Below are 18063 nucleotides of genomic sequence, written 5' to 3'. Positions count from 1 at the left end.
TCAAAATGATCATAACTTCTTGTAGGAATATTATTTTTGAGCACCATTTTTATTAGAAATTAGACATCCATGACTTTTTAATGATATATGGCTTGCCCTATAATTCGTTTCCAATATCAAGGACTATATTCTGCATATTTAACCACAATGTGATTTAAAATTTCTATCATAGTAACAAAATTTGCTCTTTTATGTTTTGACTGCCTTGGATGATTGTTGTTTCCCTTTTGTTAATTTTCAGAGTGTTTCTAGTCTTTTTTTAGTTTCCAAATCTCATATTACATGTAGTTACTAAGAAAGCCATCCTTTCTAACTGCAAATGTATTAAAAGAAAGTTTGATTCTTGTTGTTCTTGCAGTCATTAGATTCTTTTTCTACTCCATTGCACAAAGTTGAAGGTAGGAGTGTGTTCTATGCCATTGCAGATCATGCTGGAAATGTGGATGACAGCGTGGAAAGGTGAGTTTGGTTGAATCTTAACTTAAGTTTCTTTCCTTTTAGTTTTCACTTTGCCTTGTTAGTTCATCTGCTCTGCTGAACTGCTACATTTTTAACCACTAGCTAACACATTAGGCATGCCTGTTTTCCGCTATGCTGTCGATCTACTATTCAATTTAAAATTCTTTTCATACTATTTCGATGAATTTTCAAGGAAACAAACCTTTGTTATAACATTGTCATCCATTGTTGTTTAATTTTTTTTTTTCTTTGGATGTTTCTATGTAACTTCATCTATCTTTGGTCATTGATCATTGCTTGTTGTTGAAGGATCATCTCACCTTTTTTTCCAGTCCATGGATGTTATTGCAGCCATATATTGAGTGACCAATTAGACTTCATAGTAGTACAAGTAAACTATGGAAAAACAATAAGCGAAAAGACCACTTATGCATCATTCAATATAATAAGCTGAAAAACTTCATTCCCACACTCACTACTATTCTTGCTCTCGATATGTAAACATGGATTGATTACAATCCCACTCTCATTGAATTCTAGTTTTATTCATTAGCAAAAGATTCATAAAATGATTAATACTGATGTTCCTGTTGAGATTTACCTCAGGAAGCTTCGACTGTCTTTCTCAGCACCAGGACCTCAGAAGGCTTGGGAGAACTGGGGGAGAAGAGCCTGCAGACAAGAAGAACGTGAGAGGGAAGGCCAGGAGTGTCCTAGCACGACCACTCCGATGCTTAAGTCAGTGTTTGAGGGAGAGGAGAGAAAACTAGAAAAAGGAGCAGGAGATGTGAGATTGCATACCTCCTTCAAACAACCAACTGACCTTTTATATAGTTGGGCGACGTGGAGTCACATCAAGACATGGCCCAAGTCCTTTCGTCGTTATGAATATGTCAGAAAATAGGGTATGGTCAACATTAATGTCTCATCGCTGATTAGTATTTAAGAGAGTAGGTTTCGCTATCTACTGAAGATTTGCCATAATGATACGTAGGAATGTCAGAGGAACATTCATAACCGTACGATAGGGGAGTGGTCTTTTCCAGGATTAGAATAGGCTAGTGACGTGGAGGGGTCTTCGGACAAGCTACTCGGCTCAGCCTTAGGCTCCTTGCCCGAGCCGAGCGGGCCCACTCGGGTAAGGAGGAAATGTCCTAGGCAGAGGGGGCCGAGCCGCCTGGATCCCCTCGACGCACAAGGTGGCGTCTTTGCTTCGAGAGTGAGGGCCGAAGTGATCTTGCTTAATTAATGTGAAGGGACGGGTATCAGTATCCGAGCCGAGTGAGCTGGTGGCCGTTCGGCACCAGCGTCCTGACATTCGACACCAGCGTCCTGACAGCGCATCTCGCATGAGGGCTCGGCTCGGTGCTTAAGGTGGGTGCGACCTGATGGTTTCATAGGACTCGGTTCGGTCCCTACGTCCGGTCTCGGGATGAGGACTCGACTCGGTGGGTTCGTAGGACTCGGTTCGGTCCCTACATCCAGTCCCGAGGCCTCGCACCCGACCCCTTCCGTCTGATTCGACTAACAGGGCTTGACCTATACACCCATAACACAAGTCTCCCCTCTAGTCTAGTCGAAGGAGAAGGGATTTGGACTGACTAGACCAGTGTGGCAATGGGCTCGCGTGCGATAACCTCAGTTCTTCTTGGGTAATCTCTGTCCTCGGGGAGACGCATGCGTAGAGATCTACATGGTTCGTCGAGCCCGTAACGGTCTGATGCATTGATGATGTGGCGGATCGTTTCCCAATATGCCATTAATGAGAGCGTGCTAGCGAGATGTCCGATGGGACGGGTAAATCGTCATCATGGCGTCAAAAATCGGTTTAGGGAATTGAGCCCATCGAACGGCAGCTAAGCATTCCCGCTCTCGCTCCGCCGCCTGATTGGACGGTCCTGCGAGGTTAGGGTATCAGATATATAGCCTAGCCCGTCATTCGTGTGGCGGCCACGCGATTTTCTCTTCCTCGTCTCTTGTCTTCGTCTGTTCTTCGTCTTCTTCTTCTTCTCCTCCGACGATTCCTCCGTTCGTCCCCTTCTCTTTCAAACCACATAAGTGCTGCTTCCTTTTCTTCTTCTGCAGAAATGTCTTCAGATAGCACTTCAGAAACCCCTGTAGTTCCCTGGTATGAGTCAATGTAGTCCACCTTCCATCAGGCCACCATCCCCACCATTAGGTTAACGTATGAGATCCCTGCCAACCTTAGGATTTTGGCTCCCAGCCCAGACCAGAGACCTAGTTTGCCTCCTCCCGGTAGTGTAGCCTTCTTTTATGGTCAACTTGAAGGTGGTCTTCGATTTCTGATTCCGGAATTCTTCACGGCCATCTCGACCTACTTCCACATTCCTATCAACCAGCTCGCTCCCAACTCTTCGCCTCCTTTGTGGGGTGGCTCTGATCTTTCGCTTGTATCAGATCTCCTTGCGTCCTCCTTTCTTCCACTTATTCTTTTATCCGAAGAAGAAAGAAGATGGTGTATTTTACTTCAACGTCAAGCCGGGTATCAAATTTCTGGATAATTGCCCAACCTCGCATAAGGGATGGAAGAAGAAGTTCTTCTTCGTTCACTTCCCGAGCTCTATTCCTTTTCCTACCGAATGGCAAGGCGAGCTCCCCTCTCCGCCTCGGCTCTGACTCCTCAAAGTCGATCCGGAAGTCCAGGCAATAACTGACTTGGTGAAGGGCTTACGATTCGATGCCCAGAAGCTGTTGGCCGAGGAAGGCCAGCTCTATCGGGGTGTTTGAGCCCGATTGCTGCCGAGCTGACACGGCCCTTCGGTAAGAAACGAGCATCCTAGTTCGTTTGTAATAACTAACTGAATGTTTTTATTTGCCTGCAGCTGACATCTGGATGGACGCTTCCTTGAACAAGCACCTGAAGTGGAACCGAGCCGTGCTCGGGGCGTTCCTGACGCCTAGCGCCAGTGCAGGGACTTCAACTGTGGCGGTTCCCTGAGAGGATCCAACAACGGTCGTGGCGACGGGAGCTACCGCATCTGAGACCCCGGTGATCGCTAAGGAAAGCCACCCGGCTCGGTCGGTGTCGGAGTCGCGACAGAAGCGGAGGGAGGAGGACCGTTCTCACAAATCCTCGAAGTCTCATCCCAAGAAGAGACACCACCACCGCTCCTCGGAAGAAGACCGGGCCAAGCGCTCCAAGAAGCCGGAGGCGCCAAAGGGCAGCAAGTCGGCGCGGCATTCTCGGGGAGAAGAGCTGGCGCCATCTGAGGTCGAGCAGACGGGGGAGCCGGCTCGGCAGACACAGGCTATGGGTGGTGAGGAGGTTCAACCATAGCCTACGGAGGAGGCAGTACTGGCTCCCCCACCTGAGCTGGAGACGTCGTTAATGGAGTCGGCCAACCTCCCGGAAGAGATTGGGAGGACATCTCCCCCGGAATCAGAAGCTGAAGTCGATCAGGTGGAAGTACCGTCGGCTCCGATTGCTCGAGGACCGTCCGGACCCAGTCCGACCAGATCCTCGGAGGGAGGGCAGGCATCTTCCTCTCGACGAGAGTTTCGGGACATGCAACTGACGCATGTGCCTGCCGACGAGCCGCTTTCGCCCGACGTTGTATTGGGCGTGATGAACCTGATACGGGCCGGACTCGGTACTGAGTCCTTTGCCGGGGCTACAACCGCGGAGCTCAGCTATCGCTACAATTTTCACTTCTTCCGGGTAAGTACTTCGTGACCCGTTCGGTGTTAACTATGGAACTACACTAACCTTTCTTTTTGGTCACAGTCGTGGGCTGAGCACCTGGAAGTGCATCACAGGATGAACCGTCTGAACCGCCAATTCGTGGCCGTGAAGGCGGAGTTAGAAAAACTGAAAGCCCAAGGTTCCGAGTTGCTCCGGGAGCGCGACGAGGCGCGGGCCAACGCTTCAAAAAATGATGAAGAGGTCATCCAGCTCCGAGCAGACCTTCTGGAGGTACAAGGCAAGCTGGCTGCATTGGAGCGAGAGGCGGAGGCGACCTGCGAGAAGCTAGAGAAGCAAGGGGAGGAGCTATCTCGAACACTAAGTAGATATGGCAAGATCAAGTAGATTTAATTTAAATTTATTTTGACCAGTTTAAAATTAAACTAAGTTTATATATGTAATAATTTAATTCAGAGAAGTGTATTTTATAAAGGTAAAAATTATATTATATTTAATTTTTTATTTATTCTAACAATATATTCCCTCCGATTTAAAGAGGTTTATTTTTTTCTATTTACTTGTGAATAATTGGAGAGAAAAAAATTATCCATCCTTTAAGAGGGATTTTTTTCTCAGTTTAACTCATAGATGGATGGAGAAAAAAAAACATCGATAAAGAGGTAAAGATGTTTTTTCTCTCTGTTTACCCTCGTAGACAAATGGAAGGAAAAAATTAACAATGAAGAAGGAAACAAATTAAGAGAAAAGAATAAGGGAAGGAATTTAAATTAACAATTAAAAAATAATAAATAATAAATAAATAAATAAATAAATAAATAAAATGGAGGACGCCGCGATATCGCAAAGGACCATGGTGGTGCAGAGAATCGTGTTGGTGCTAGTTCGCAAGCGGAAAGGAAAATTCCACCCATGCTGATAAGTGCAACACAATATTTTATACCATGACTATTACTTAAATTGAACTAATTAATAATCACAGATAAAAAGTCCTAAATGTTATTTTTAATGACATATAAATCAACGTGATTGTTTTCCCACAACAAGGGTTCCATAAGGTTTTCAATAATAGGTAATTAGAGATCCACTAGCAAGAAAATTGAAATGGAAATTTCATATTTCCAAAAAATATATAGAACAGAAGTAGAACTGTTGTAAACTATCACATGATTGCAATGACAACTAAAATATTCATAAAGATGATTAAAAAGGCAAAAAATTTCTTAAGTTTGATAAAATATTACTTTAACGAACTTCTTTGTTAAAAGGAGGAATCAAGCCTCAAGTTTCTATTCAGAAACTTCTCACAAGTTGGCTAGCAAAGTTTTATGCCCCTCAATTATGATGTCAACTATTGCTCATTGATTCATAACATCATAATCACATTATCTTATATCATAAATTGGCCCAAGGGCACATAGACAAATATATATAACCTGCTCTTAAGACAAATTGAGAAGAAAGAAATAGAATTCAATGTCAGTTGAAAACCTGTAATGCACCGGCAAAAGAAGCTGCAATAAGGAGAGGAGCCACATAACCCGTTGTGTATGTTAATAGTAAGCCTCCACCTATCAAAGGATCCTAGTAGAACACATTTTGGATAAGCAACGGGTAAACTATACAGAAACATAGTAAGATTCTATTAAGAGAAAACAACATAACAGAAAGTAAAGGGCATACCTAGACTTTATAATTAAATGGGAAAAAATTATTGGAAAATCATTCTTCATTCAATATAAGTTTTAGAGCTTGATTACTTGAATGGAAAATTGGGAGGATAAACTATATATGATGATTTTCAAAAAAACAAAAAATCCTTGCTATTGATTACATGGAAAATAATTAAAAAACGATGTGAAGAGATCTTTTTAATTCACCATTTTGGTTCCATCCAAATTTGGCCAAAATTCGCCTTCAAAACATGTCCATCCGTAACTCCTTATAAGATAGCATCTACCTGATTTCTTATGAAATAATACTCATTTGTGACTACGAAACACAAACTGGCAGATACAAGATCATCAAACTCCAACATTGAACTCGTGAGTACCAATTCTAACTGGTCAGGCTAATCGGGTAAAGCAGGTTGGTGATGTAAAGGAGCTAAACTAACGAAATGGGTCAAATGGGTTGAGTCGGTTGATCAAGCTAGATGGTAATCAATCTATGTGGCTTGATTATGCCGTGGGCAGGGCAATCTAGTTGATAGGGTCAATCAGGACAAGCAGGTCAGGCACCCATGGCTTAGCAAGGCAGGCAAGTTGAGTGTGAAAGGGGTAATTTGGTCACTCCAAAAAGCTATGCATGTTTTGGATGAGTCGGGTGGTTCAAATAGTTCAAACAAACCCATCAACTTTAGTAATCTAGACATGCAGGATAAGTTGAGGAGGTGGAACATACAAGTTATTTATTCCTTTAATGTTTCACCCTTCTATTTTTTTCATTTGCTAGAGTAAAAGTGGATAATCTGATCGTTTACATAGATTACTACATAACTTTAAGGGAAATACATATGAGGCAATATGCTAAATAGAAATATATATCAATGTAAATTGGAAGAATATTGTAGGTAAATTGGTATACAATTAGAAATGTTTTGAAGTGAAGTTGGTTCAAAATGAAAAAAAAATTACAAAATAATCTCTTACCTTTAACACCCTCTCAAGTTGAAGGAGATATAAATAGCTTTAATTTGCATCAAATCATATGAAAGTTGTTTGACATTAAGATGTTTTCGGATGATATATCTAGCCTAAGATGATCTATGGCCAAGATATCTACTACATGCCCAAAGATTTTATATTATCAAATAACTCTCATGACCTTGGATGATATGAGCATTGTAATTATCAAAAAAATAATTTATGAGGCTAAAAAGATTCTTCAGTTGGAAAGAGCAATAACTTAGGTTCCTTTTGTTTTTGTTTTATTTTTTTTTAACTTAGTTTTAATAAGATTTTAATAATCAATTCCTAGATATAGTTGGGGATAATTTAAATAGACTTTATTAAAATCCATAAAATTATCTTATTATTTTTTAAATTATTTTATTTCTTATTTTTAAATATTTAAATTAAACTTTTTATTTTAGTTAATATATTTTATATTTTAAAAATACTGAAACTATATTGGCATGGTACGTTACAATACCGAAACTGTATCATTTCGATCCGGGATCGAAACCTCGATACAGCTTGATATTTTAAACCTTGGGTCAGTCTTATAGCAGATGATTACAATTGGTAGCAGATTAATCCTAGAGATAGAGCTCTAATAGAATCTTGTATTCCGTGGGACCGGGCCGGTCACCCCCAAGGATTGAGTCAATGCGACTAACTGGGATTATCATTTTTTTTCTAATAGAATCTTGTATGCTGTAGGAAATGAATGCATATCTTTAGGTAGCAATGATGCAGATGTTGAGAATCCTATGCGATAAAAATAAAATCGCAGCGGAAATAGGATCCCTCGAGCGATCCAAGCGAAAAATTCGTACAAGTTAAAACTATAAAATAAGGTCCTATCTAATAGGGTATACCTTTGATGCGTGTCCTTCGCTTATCCCGCTCGTCCAAAGGTCGTCGGATCTCTAGCACGTTCAAATGTCCGTGTCTCTATGTGTATTCACACGAACACTCACTATTGGAGAAAGGTAATTGTGCTAGCAACTTTTGTGGATTTTGGCCAAGAGGGGGAAGAGGAATTTCGTGCACAATGAGAGAAGGAGGAAGAAAATGAACCAACCAAAAGTTTTTGCAAGAGAAAACTCTTTTATACTCATGCCATGAATACCAAAGGTTTTAGGCTTTTGGTATTTCTTATCAATGCATGATTAATCCTATTAATTAAGCATGATAACTCTCATGCATGTAACCTCCTCCTCTTCATTGCATGATTAATCCACATTAATCGTGCATGATAAATCAAATCCAATTTGAGTCTAACTCAAATTCAACTCATGCATGATAACTTTCATGCATGTAACTTCCTCTTCTTAATTGCATGATTAATCCACATTAATCATGCATAATGAATCAAAATTCATCTTGGTTTAATTTGAGTCTAACTCAAATTCAACCAACTTGAGTCTAACTCAAGTCTAGGTCATCCAATAAGCTTAATTATTCTTTTAGTCAAACTAAAATGAACTCATCTCCAAATAGAGTATTATTTGTGTGTGACCCAATAGGTTCTTGTAACGTTGGCAATGTTTCTAAAACTTATTTTAGAAACATAAGCAATGAGCGGCATCTAGCAATGAATCATTGCTACCTAAGTGACAAGAATGTCGAGATCCGACATAACCTCCGTGACTATGATAATATATGATCATGTCCTTCTATCCTCGATATCTAGATTGATCAATGAGGCATAGACCGTATCATCCTCTTATCAATCTTTATATTTCTTGATCCCCAAGTAGACTCACTCAAGCAAATGAGCTCAACATCTCATATTGACTCATTTGAGCATGGTCATGCATTTCGTGGTCCTACTCTATCAAGAGGCCGTAAGATATCACTCCCGTTATATGAGAGGGATAGATCCCATCTACATCACTCACATCCCTCCGCATAATTTGTTACATACCCACTGATCGCCTTTATAGTCCACCCAGTTACGGGTGACGTTTGACGATATCAAAGTACATAACTCTTTATGTAAGGAACCGTAGTGACTTCAGGTCTAAAGATTATCCATACCAATAGTCACATGTGAAAGTTTATGACACTCATATAACGATCCATGAAACTTTCTCATGGCGGGTCAATTCAGTATACATTCTCTAATGTATACTCATGTGTCAACTCGATATCCCATATCAATGACTTGTAAGATTAAGTCATCCAATTGACCTACATGCTAGTCTCAACGCATTAACATCGTCCCTGAAAATTAATGTTTGAATAGGAATGATTAAGAGTAGTGTTCTCTATATCATCTCACTATCGATTCAAATAATCGATATGATAATTAGAACTAGCTACCCAAGGACATTATTATACTTAGTTATTTGGCACTAATACAAAGTAAGTATAATAACCAAAAACCATACCTTTATTAATAATAGAATATGATACAAAAAATCCTTAGTCAATCATCACATAATTGGCTCTAGGGCTTCTACTAACAGCAGATATAATGATAGAACCAAGAGAAATCATTGTTGTTATCTTGCAATACAACGAATATACTTTTACAATTGCATCCACTATTTTCACACCTTTGAATCAATGGAAGGGAAAATTCCTTGAAGATTCCTTGAGTGAGGGAATAATTGTGTCCCACTTTTAAAAATAAGCAATTACATCTAATCAAACAGAAAGAATCCTTGTATTTTGGACAGAATGAGGAAAAAACACTGAGAAGAATGAAAAATTATAAACCAATATGAAGAAAAACACCTTTGGCTTATTTATGTCATGCCAATCAAACTTCTCAGGATGTCTACATGATAATGATAAGTTCACAAAAAGTGTACTTCCTCCCAGAACAAGTCTCTTGCCAATGCAGGGTCTGGGAGGGTCTGGGGAGGGTCATTATGATCCTTGAGTTGCAAATAAGATTATTCTGTAATGCCTACACTGGTCACCCAGGTCAATAGAATAAATATATTGCACCAAGGTCAATAGAATACTATATTGCACCAAGGCTCGAAAGTGATAACTACATAGTTTATGAAATTCATAACTTCTAGCACTCGACCTTTACTAAACTAAGAGGCAAGCAGACAGTCTTCATTGATTAAACTTGACATCCATTATTGTGAGATCCAAGAATTCCTAGGAATTATGCCCTCTAAAGACCACAATGAATAAAGACTGTACAAAATTTTCTGCAAATATATTTCTACAAGGTTTTTCTTGTCAAAAATCTTACTGCAACTAAGTCAATCAGTATCACATGCTTCAAAGATCAAGTTACTCAACCCAAATTGAATATATGAACTGCAATAAAACAACAGTAGGATAGGAAAAAAACAAGCAGCAGCAACCTTCATAAGATTAAATTGAACAATCCAATATAAAGGTTTGAAGAATTTTATTTTTTTTAACAAATGTGACGATAGTAATTTACAACCATGGATGATAATAAATACCAAGTTATTAAGAGGATTCCTCAGTCACCAACTATGTTCAAACTAGAAAGTTCTATCGAAGATTAAATTGAACAATCCAATATAAAGTTTTGAAGAATTTTATTGTTTTACAAATGTGATGGTAGTAATTTACAACCATGGATGATAATAAATAGCAAGTTATTAAGTGGATTCCTCAGTCACCAACTATGTTCAAACTAGAAAGTTCTATGGAATCTAGAATTTGAAGCTATGAAATCCTGAAATAATTTGTTTCAAATTCTAATACCTTGGATGTCGCCACATAGCCTAGAAGAGTGGCAAGAACTGGAGTACTGCATGGTGATGCAGCTAAGGCAAATGTAAGACCAGCTAGGTATGCTTGCACACCTAAGATTAAAACAATTACAAAAGTACCAATAATACTTAAAAAAGATCTTATTTCAATTAAAAACGGAATCTGAATGCTTGGATGATACTAGTTACCAGCAGGGAAATTAGCTGCTGCAGAACGAGGGTCAAAATTACTAAAGAATGAGGGGAGTTGCAATTCAACAATCTGCAAGAAAAGATAATGGAGTAAGTGGGCAATTGGAATCCTAGGCATAAGTAAAAGACAACATATCATGAGATTGACATGAATATGATGATTATAAAATTGACATGAATAGTATTTTAATCAAAATAGTTTTGATTTTTTAGGAATTTGACTAAACTCACATTTTATAATTTATAGACTAGGAATTAACCTTTTAGGAAGCCTTAACCAAGGTTTAAAATTTCATGCCATGTGAAGTTTCAATTTATGACTAGACCGATAAGCTTTCAGTACCATATCATGTCATGCCGATACGATTTCGATACTTTTATAAATAGTATTAAAAATATTTTTATTAATATTTGATTGGTCTAGATATTCACTATTGAGCTAGATTTGATATTATCTCGTAAAATATTTAATACCTATTGAGTAAAAGTCGATTTAAGATTAATTGAAGTTCACCAAATAAACATGACATAAGTAGGTCTAAACTAGATTTAATTTGAATTTATTTTAATCAAATTAAAATTAAACTAAATGTATATATATAATAATTTAATTATTAGTAGTTACATATTTTATAAGGTTAGAAAGTATATTATATTTAATTTTTTATCTTTCCTAATAATATGTATCTTTCCTCCTTAACGAGGTTTTTTTCTCTTGGATGGATGAATTAACCATTGAGGGATGGAGGAAAAAAATTAATGGATGGAGGAAAAAAATTAATAGATGGATGGAGGAAAAAAATTAACAAAGGAAAAGAAATTAATAAACGAAAAAGAATTATATGTGAAAAAAAATAAAAAAAATGGAACTTGGGAGTAAAAAAAAAAAAGAAGGGAAATTTTTTTAAAAAGGAACAACAATCGCAGGGCCTCAGCGACCCACCGCGAGGCCTCCACAACCTCACGGTTCTAGGCTCGATGTCGTACAAGTCGATGGGCAAAATGATAAATTTCGTCCGTGTCGACTGACACAGCTCAAAATTTTATACCTTGGCCTTAATTGATGTTGAATCATCTAAACTTACTTTGATATTGACATGAAAATTGAAATGATATAGAATAGTTTCACATAATCATACAAAGAAATAATCTTATAAATAAGCACTCGAAAACATTACCATATGGATGATAATACAATTAGTTTGTCAAGTTCTACTTTTGAATAGTCATATATTAACCATTAACTAACAATCCCTGTGACTAATTATTTTCATTTAAAGATGATAGCATCAGTTAATTAGCGTATGCTGCCCATTGTACTTTGGCTGGTATAATGAATTCATGATCATAAAAAGGCTTCTTTTTGGAGATCCTCTTGAAGAACATTTGTATCTACTGATTCTTTTACATCAAAAATCCATACATTCACTATCAAAACATAGATAGTGTTATGAAAAAATAAAGAATTATCTCTTGAGATCATATGCTACTGCAAATAAAGATAAAACAGTTTCCTATCATCCAAATCATCTGTTATCAGCTTCAAGCAAATAAAATGCTTTCATAATCCTACTCTGATGCAAGTGTACACAAAAACAACTCTTTTCTAGAGAAAGCAAATAAATAAATGGAGTACCTCCAAAAGATTTAGACCCATTAAGATAGCCAAACCTGAAGCAGCCAGTGGAAGACCTTGGCCTATCTGCCCATATGCCTTTCCAGCAAAAGAAGCACCAATACCAAGAATGGATAATGTTGTTGCCAGACCCAACGAAAAAGAAACTGAATTCCAGATAATCTAAGAAAAAAATGGCAACTATCTTAAGCAGCAAATAACACCTATTTGTGCCAAAATTTGTGGTGAATCATCTACTTTTAATATGGATGAGTAGTTTGAAATTTTAGGTAAGAATTCCTAATTAACAAGACTTAAGACATATATACTGTCATCAATTTTCTGTCAGCATTCTATCTTTTCAATGAGTATATTCTATCAATTTTGAAGAATAAAACTCTTTTAATAATCTTCAAGACAAAGTATCACCTCAGCTTGACTTTTTCCAGAACCAAAAGCCCCTGAACAGCAACATAGAATGCAAATATGAGCAATAAAATGATTTGTAACTTCCTTTTCTTCAATGATAATATTCAATACATACTAGAGAAAAAGAACAAAGAGGAAACAGTAAAACACTGCTCGAGTGGGCAGAATAATAATAATATTCAGGACAATTTCTGTATGAGAAGAAAGGAAGAACAGGCTTAAATGTAGCTTGTAAATAATAATTTCAGTTCTCTAACTGCTAAATAGGTCATGAGGCAATTAAGTTATGATAGAAACCAAGGTGAAAAAGGAAGCTGTTAATCAGCTACATGGACACATAATTTTGAACAGACAAAGGCAGGCTTGATGAGTATGTTAAAATGTTCCTCAACTTAAATCTTCATTGTTTGTCAACCTCTTTTAATGTGATCAAGATGTCTTGCATATAGGATGGAAAGAGCTTTATCTCTAGTTTCCTAGACAAAATGATAACAGAAGTAAATATGAAGTTGCTAAATCCTCTTTCCCACGATACTAATAATGTACATGAGAGACTAATGACCAAAACCTTACCAATGTATCCCAGAGTTAATGGCAAAACACTAAGCGTGCAGGGTGAAAGACTGGTTACAAGACCTGCACCAAAAATTACTGCCAGGCTGCCATGAAAGAAATTGAAAAAAAAAAGTGAAAATAGATTTAGATATGGCGATCAATATGTAGATTTGCAGTCTTTAGTAAAAAACAGCAACCTTGTAAAACTGACAGCTGACAATTGACTCTGCACAGCTTCATTAGCCTGCTGTCCAGCTGAATAAAGTAGATCTCCAAGCCAGTCTCCCAGGTTCATTTCAGCAAGAAAGGCTGGAGATGTTAAATCCTGAAACAGAAAAGAAAGCTCAGTTCAAAAGGTAATGACACATAATAACTAATTTAATCAACTATGCCATGATGTAGATTTCTTTAAAGCTGATAAAGCGGTATGTTTAAAGCTAAGGAGTCATAGACATAACTCCTGAATCTAGAACAAGATTCCCAAGCTCTATAGTAGTGTTAGACTTTTCAGCAAGATATCAAAGATGACAAAACACAAGAAACTCCATCAAGTTCAGAATCAAACACAAATGCAGATGCTGAGACAAGCAAGAAAGATGTGAAGAAGAGAAAGCACAAAAATGAAAGAAAAGAAAGATTTACAAGAGAAGCAAAGAGTATATGTGGTCTGATAAGATGGCCTACAACCATGGCCGTACTAAGAGATATTACTTCGAAGACATACATCACATCACCTTGCCATACACAAGAGATGGTTTAAACCATTTATAGAACAAGGTTTCTAAGGCATACATCCAATCATTATTTAGGCATGTTTGTCCCAACTGTTTGGGGTTGAATACATGTATTTAATCCTTCATTGATCTCTATGCAAAAATATATCATTAGCAATATTCAAGTCTAGGTAAATTATTTTCAATTACATGAATAATTTCTTTAGGCTCCCTTGTACATTTAGATCTTCCATTTTAATTGATTCAATAGTCTTTACCTATACAATCAATCAGTCACCTTGAACATCTCTATATCATCTCAATCTACATTTAAATATTAGTAGCAATATTCCACTCTTTTGACTAAAGTCTCAAAAACATATATTAGCCAACCCCACCTAGTGAGATAAATGCTTGGTTATCGTTATTGTTGTCTAAGACATTGGACTTTCTAAATATATAAAATTCACATACATAACTTAAACTAAATTGAGAAAGACGATTATGTCGGACTTAAACTAAATTGAGAAAGACGATTATGTCGCTAAACACTTTGTTGGGTGGCATAACTCTTGGTCAAATCATTAAATAAATTAAGAAAGTCACAACCTTCAAAGTTATGTTATAAATTATTTATTTAGGCTTGAGATTTGGGAGGCATTGTGTAATATTTTCAATTTTTATAAATTTAATAATTGATATTTATTTGATTTATTAAGAAATTTTTATGGTTGTTTTAAACATAAAATTTTTACATGGTAGATGTATGGTAGGATTTTGGTTTGGTTAAAAGGAGACAAGGTTAAATTTAGATATGAGGTATCGTTAAGGAGTGTCATCCAAGATTTAAAATATCGAGCCGTGCCGAGGTTTCGGTCCCAGACCGGAACGATACAGTTTCGGTACCATATCGTACCGTGCCGGTATAGTTTCTGTATTTTTAAAATATAAAATATATTAATTAAAATAAAAAATTTAATCTAAATATTTAAAAATAAAAATAAAATATTTTTTAAAAAAATAATAAGATAATTTTATAGGTTTTAATAAAGCCTATTTAAATTATCCCCAACTATAGCCAGGAATTGATTATTAAATCTCAATTAAACCCTAAGTTAAAAATTAAAAAAAAAAACCGCGAGTCGAGTCACAACTACAGTGCCACGCTCGCGCCCGTGCCCGCGCGCGGAGGCATCGCCGGGCCCGCACGATGCCTCCGGTGGCGTCACCGGGCTCGGGTGGCGCCTCCAGTGGCGTCGCCGGACTCGGGCAGCGCCTCCGGTGGCGTCGCCGGACTCGGGCGGCACCTCCGGTGGCGTCGTCGGGCCCGCGCGATGCCTCCGGAGGCGTCGCCATGGCCGCATGACGTCTCCCAGCCGGAATTGCTGGTGCCGGTGATGTGCCGGTGCGTCGACGGAACGAGAAATTTCGGTAGTATCACGCGATACGGCTCGAAATTTCAAACCTTGGTGCCATCATCTCCCTATATGCATAAGGTCCTCCATGATTGTGTTACCCTTCTTCTTCCTCCCAACTTCTTAATGCCTAAAGAACCTCTAGGTTTTCCCTTCTCTAAGCCGTGCACTAAGATGACATCCTTCTCCTCCCCTCTCTAGGGCTAGGAGCATCTCCATTGGGTGTTGGACCAAGAAAGGGAAATGATTAGGGTGTTGTCCCTCTTCAATTTAAGGAATCTTCATCTTCTCCTTCTAGCTAGAAGTCTCTTTTCATGGAGGTTCCCTAAGTGATGTTTTAGAGAATAAGCTTGATCACTAACCTTTGAGGCTAAGATTTAATGTTGAATGTTTTATGGAAGCAACTTGGAGAAAGATTTTAGAATTCACAATGTCGAGGAAAGGGTTTACAACTTGTGGTAAGTATCCCTTCGGAGTAGAGCCCCCTTTGAGTGATTGGAGATGTAGAGGCTTTAATTCGGACTCTTTTGTATAGAGTCGCTAAAGTTGAACTCTAGACTAATTGTGAAGCATCCTCGTCACAACAATGTCTTGTTTTTAAGTAGGCTAACTGTTTATATTTTAAAGAAATTTGTAGGGATGTGAAAAATCAAAGAGTGGGTGCCATTGTGCTAATGTTCTTTTGGGAAGTGAGGCTGTCCCAAATAGTATTTTTGACAATTTATGAGTTCTCAATGGGGAGAGAAGCGTTACTACGGGGTTCCCAAATGGAAGAATGACTCCTAAATTGTGGGGCCCAAAGAGGGGACTTTGTCTTAGCTTGAGTGAAACAATCCAAGTCTTGCTCAAGCTAAGACAAAGTCCATATAGTGGTTAGTGTTGAAGGCACTATTTGGATCTCATGCTTGTGGATCTCACGCTTAGAATGGCATCGAAAGAATGATGTGCAAGATCTCTTATGTCAACTTGCAATAAGGGCATGATGTGCAGGATATCTTGTGTAGAGGAGTGTGGAGAGCATGACATGCAAGATCTAACACTTATTACCTGATGAAAGCATGACGTGTAGGATCTCGTGGAAGATAAGAATTGGGGCATATACTCTTTATACATAACACATGTGTACTATTTCTTTTCATTATATATTTCTTAAGAAGGGAGGTTGCTATGAGTGCATGGTGGCATATCAATTGTTCATTGCTTATTTATTAAGGTAGTACCTTGCCTCTTTGTTATATTCTACACTACCGGTAGAAGTGAATTAAGCTTTAAGTGGTTGCACACTTTGGGATTGTCAATTGAGATGACCATCTCCAACCCACCGATAACCATTTTTTTCAACAGAATCAAATACCACATACAATTTTATGGATGAAAGCAAATAATTTTTACAGCCATCAGGATTATCTAATCAACCACAACAATGAAACCAATGAAGTTACATTATGATGAAACTAAAAACACCATCGTTAGACATAGTTAAATGGAAGGAGACGTATCTCATGAATGAGTAAACAAGTTCTTTTACCAAGAATTTTTCAGGCAAGGCACTAGCAGTATCTGCAACAACCAAGCTCCCTACTGCAGAAAACCACATCGATAAGAAGGAATTACAAAAATATAGCAGATGAACTATCTCAAATAGGTTCCATGTTCAATAAGGCATAACTAAAAAGCGCAAGAATGAGCAAATTACATGCCACAACTGCCGACAAAAAGGAATGTGACGCTCTGGGCAACTCGACGGTCAATTCGTTCGTTTTCTTTCCTGGTACGAAGGGGGAAACCAATTAGAACCGACGTGAAAACGGAATCGAATAGTAAGTGTCTTTTACAGTGAGAAGAAACTCGAAAGTTGATAGGTTAGTAGAAAAGAACACCTAGACCGCCGCGCGCGCACATAGAAACACAGGGAAGGAGGGGCTTGCCATGCTTGCTGGGGCTGCCGGTGAAGGTGGAGATTTTTCTTGGAGCCGAGGGGAGGCAGCAGCTAACGGTGAGAGCCATCTGGTTCCCTACTCGATTCTTTCGGAGAGGAAGAAATATCTCCACCGTCCGGCATATAAAAAAACGATATAAATAATATAACAACCGCTATATTTGACAATAATATAACGATCGTTATACCTTTATAAGATAAACTTAAAATTGTCGAATTATCTTTACCTAACGTTTATATTTATCAAAGAACGTCGAATTTATTTTTGATAATATCATTTCTATCTTTCAGTCTTAAATCAAAGTAAAAAAATATATTAATTTTTTTATTAGAACTGAATCAAACTGAAACAAATCAAATAAAAAAATAAAAATAAATATTTAATTATTTCGGCATTTATTAAGTCGAGTGATAAACTTTCGCTATTATCCATTTCATGTATCAAAGTTTCAACTTTTCAAAATCGCATACCTTTTTTCCGTTATATCCCTCCTTTCCGAGTGCTCATCCAAACCAAAAAAAAAAAAAAAAAAAACCCAAATCACTTTTTTCTTTTCCCCTAAAAAAATCCTAATCACTCAATCATTCTTCTTCATCTCCATCCCGATAAGTTTCCTACATCGTCATTTGACCTAAAATGATGTATTATAAAATGATGCAACAATAGTGGCAGTGACGCACTACAAGCATAGACATGGACTGATCA

At 37.8% G+C, this 18063-nt stretch overlaps 1 protein-coding gene across 2 annotated transcripts; it reads right to left on the bottom strand.

Moving 5' to 3' along the window:
* Positions 1-5385: 5385 nt before the first annotated feature.
* Positions 5386-17446, bottom strand: LOC141832355 (cytochrome c-type biogenesis ccda-like chloroplastic protein 1). Of its 2 annotated transcripts, none has more exons than XM_074719862.1 (10): positions 17299-17438; positions 17115-17186; positions 16947-16996; positions 13488-13615; positions 13309-13394; positions 12736-12767; positions 12328-12489; positions 10689-10761; positions 10492-10592; positions 5386-5704 (listed from the first exon to the last, which is right to left on the bottom strand). In XM_074719862.1, exons 1-10 carry the CDS (start codon positions 17423-17425, stop codon positions 5600-5602), a joined length of 936 nt encoding a protein of 311 aa, XP_074575963.1. In that variant the 5' UTR covers positions 17426-17438; the 3' UTR covers positions 5386-5599. The 2 variants fall into 2 exon arrangements, with proteins under 2 accessions (XP_074575963.1, XP_074575969.1); XM_074719868.1 differs by having other exon boundaries at positions 5387-5704; positions 16947-16999; positions 17299-17446.
* Positions 17447-18063: the final 617 nt, after the last annotated feature.

Source organism: Curcuma longa, chromosome 1 (genome assembly GCF_044706935.1).
Source record: "Curcuma longa cultivar G26 ecotype Majalengka, Jawa Barat chromosome 1, ITB_CL_G26_1.1, whole genome shotgun sequence".
Lineage (NCBI taxonomy): Eukaryota > Viridiplantae > Streptophyta > Magnoliopsida > Zingiberales > Zingiberaceae > Curcuma > Curcuma longa.
The sequence above is the reverse complement of the archived record's forward strand: the minus strand, read 5'-3'. Positions and strand labels throughout refer to the sequence as shown.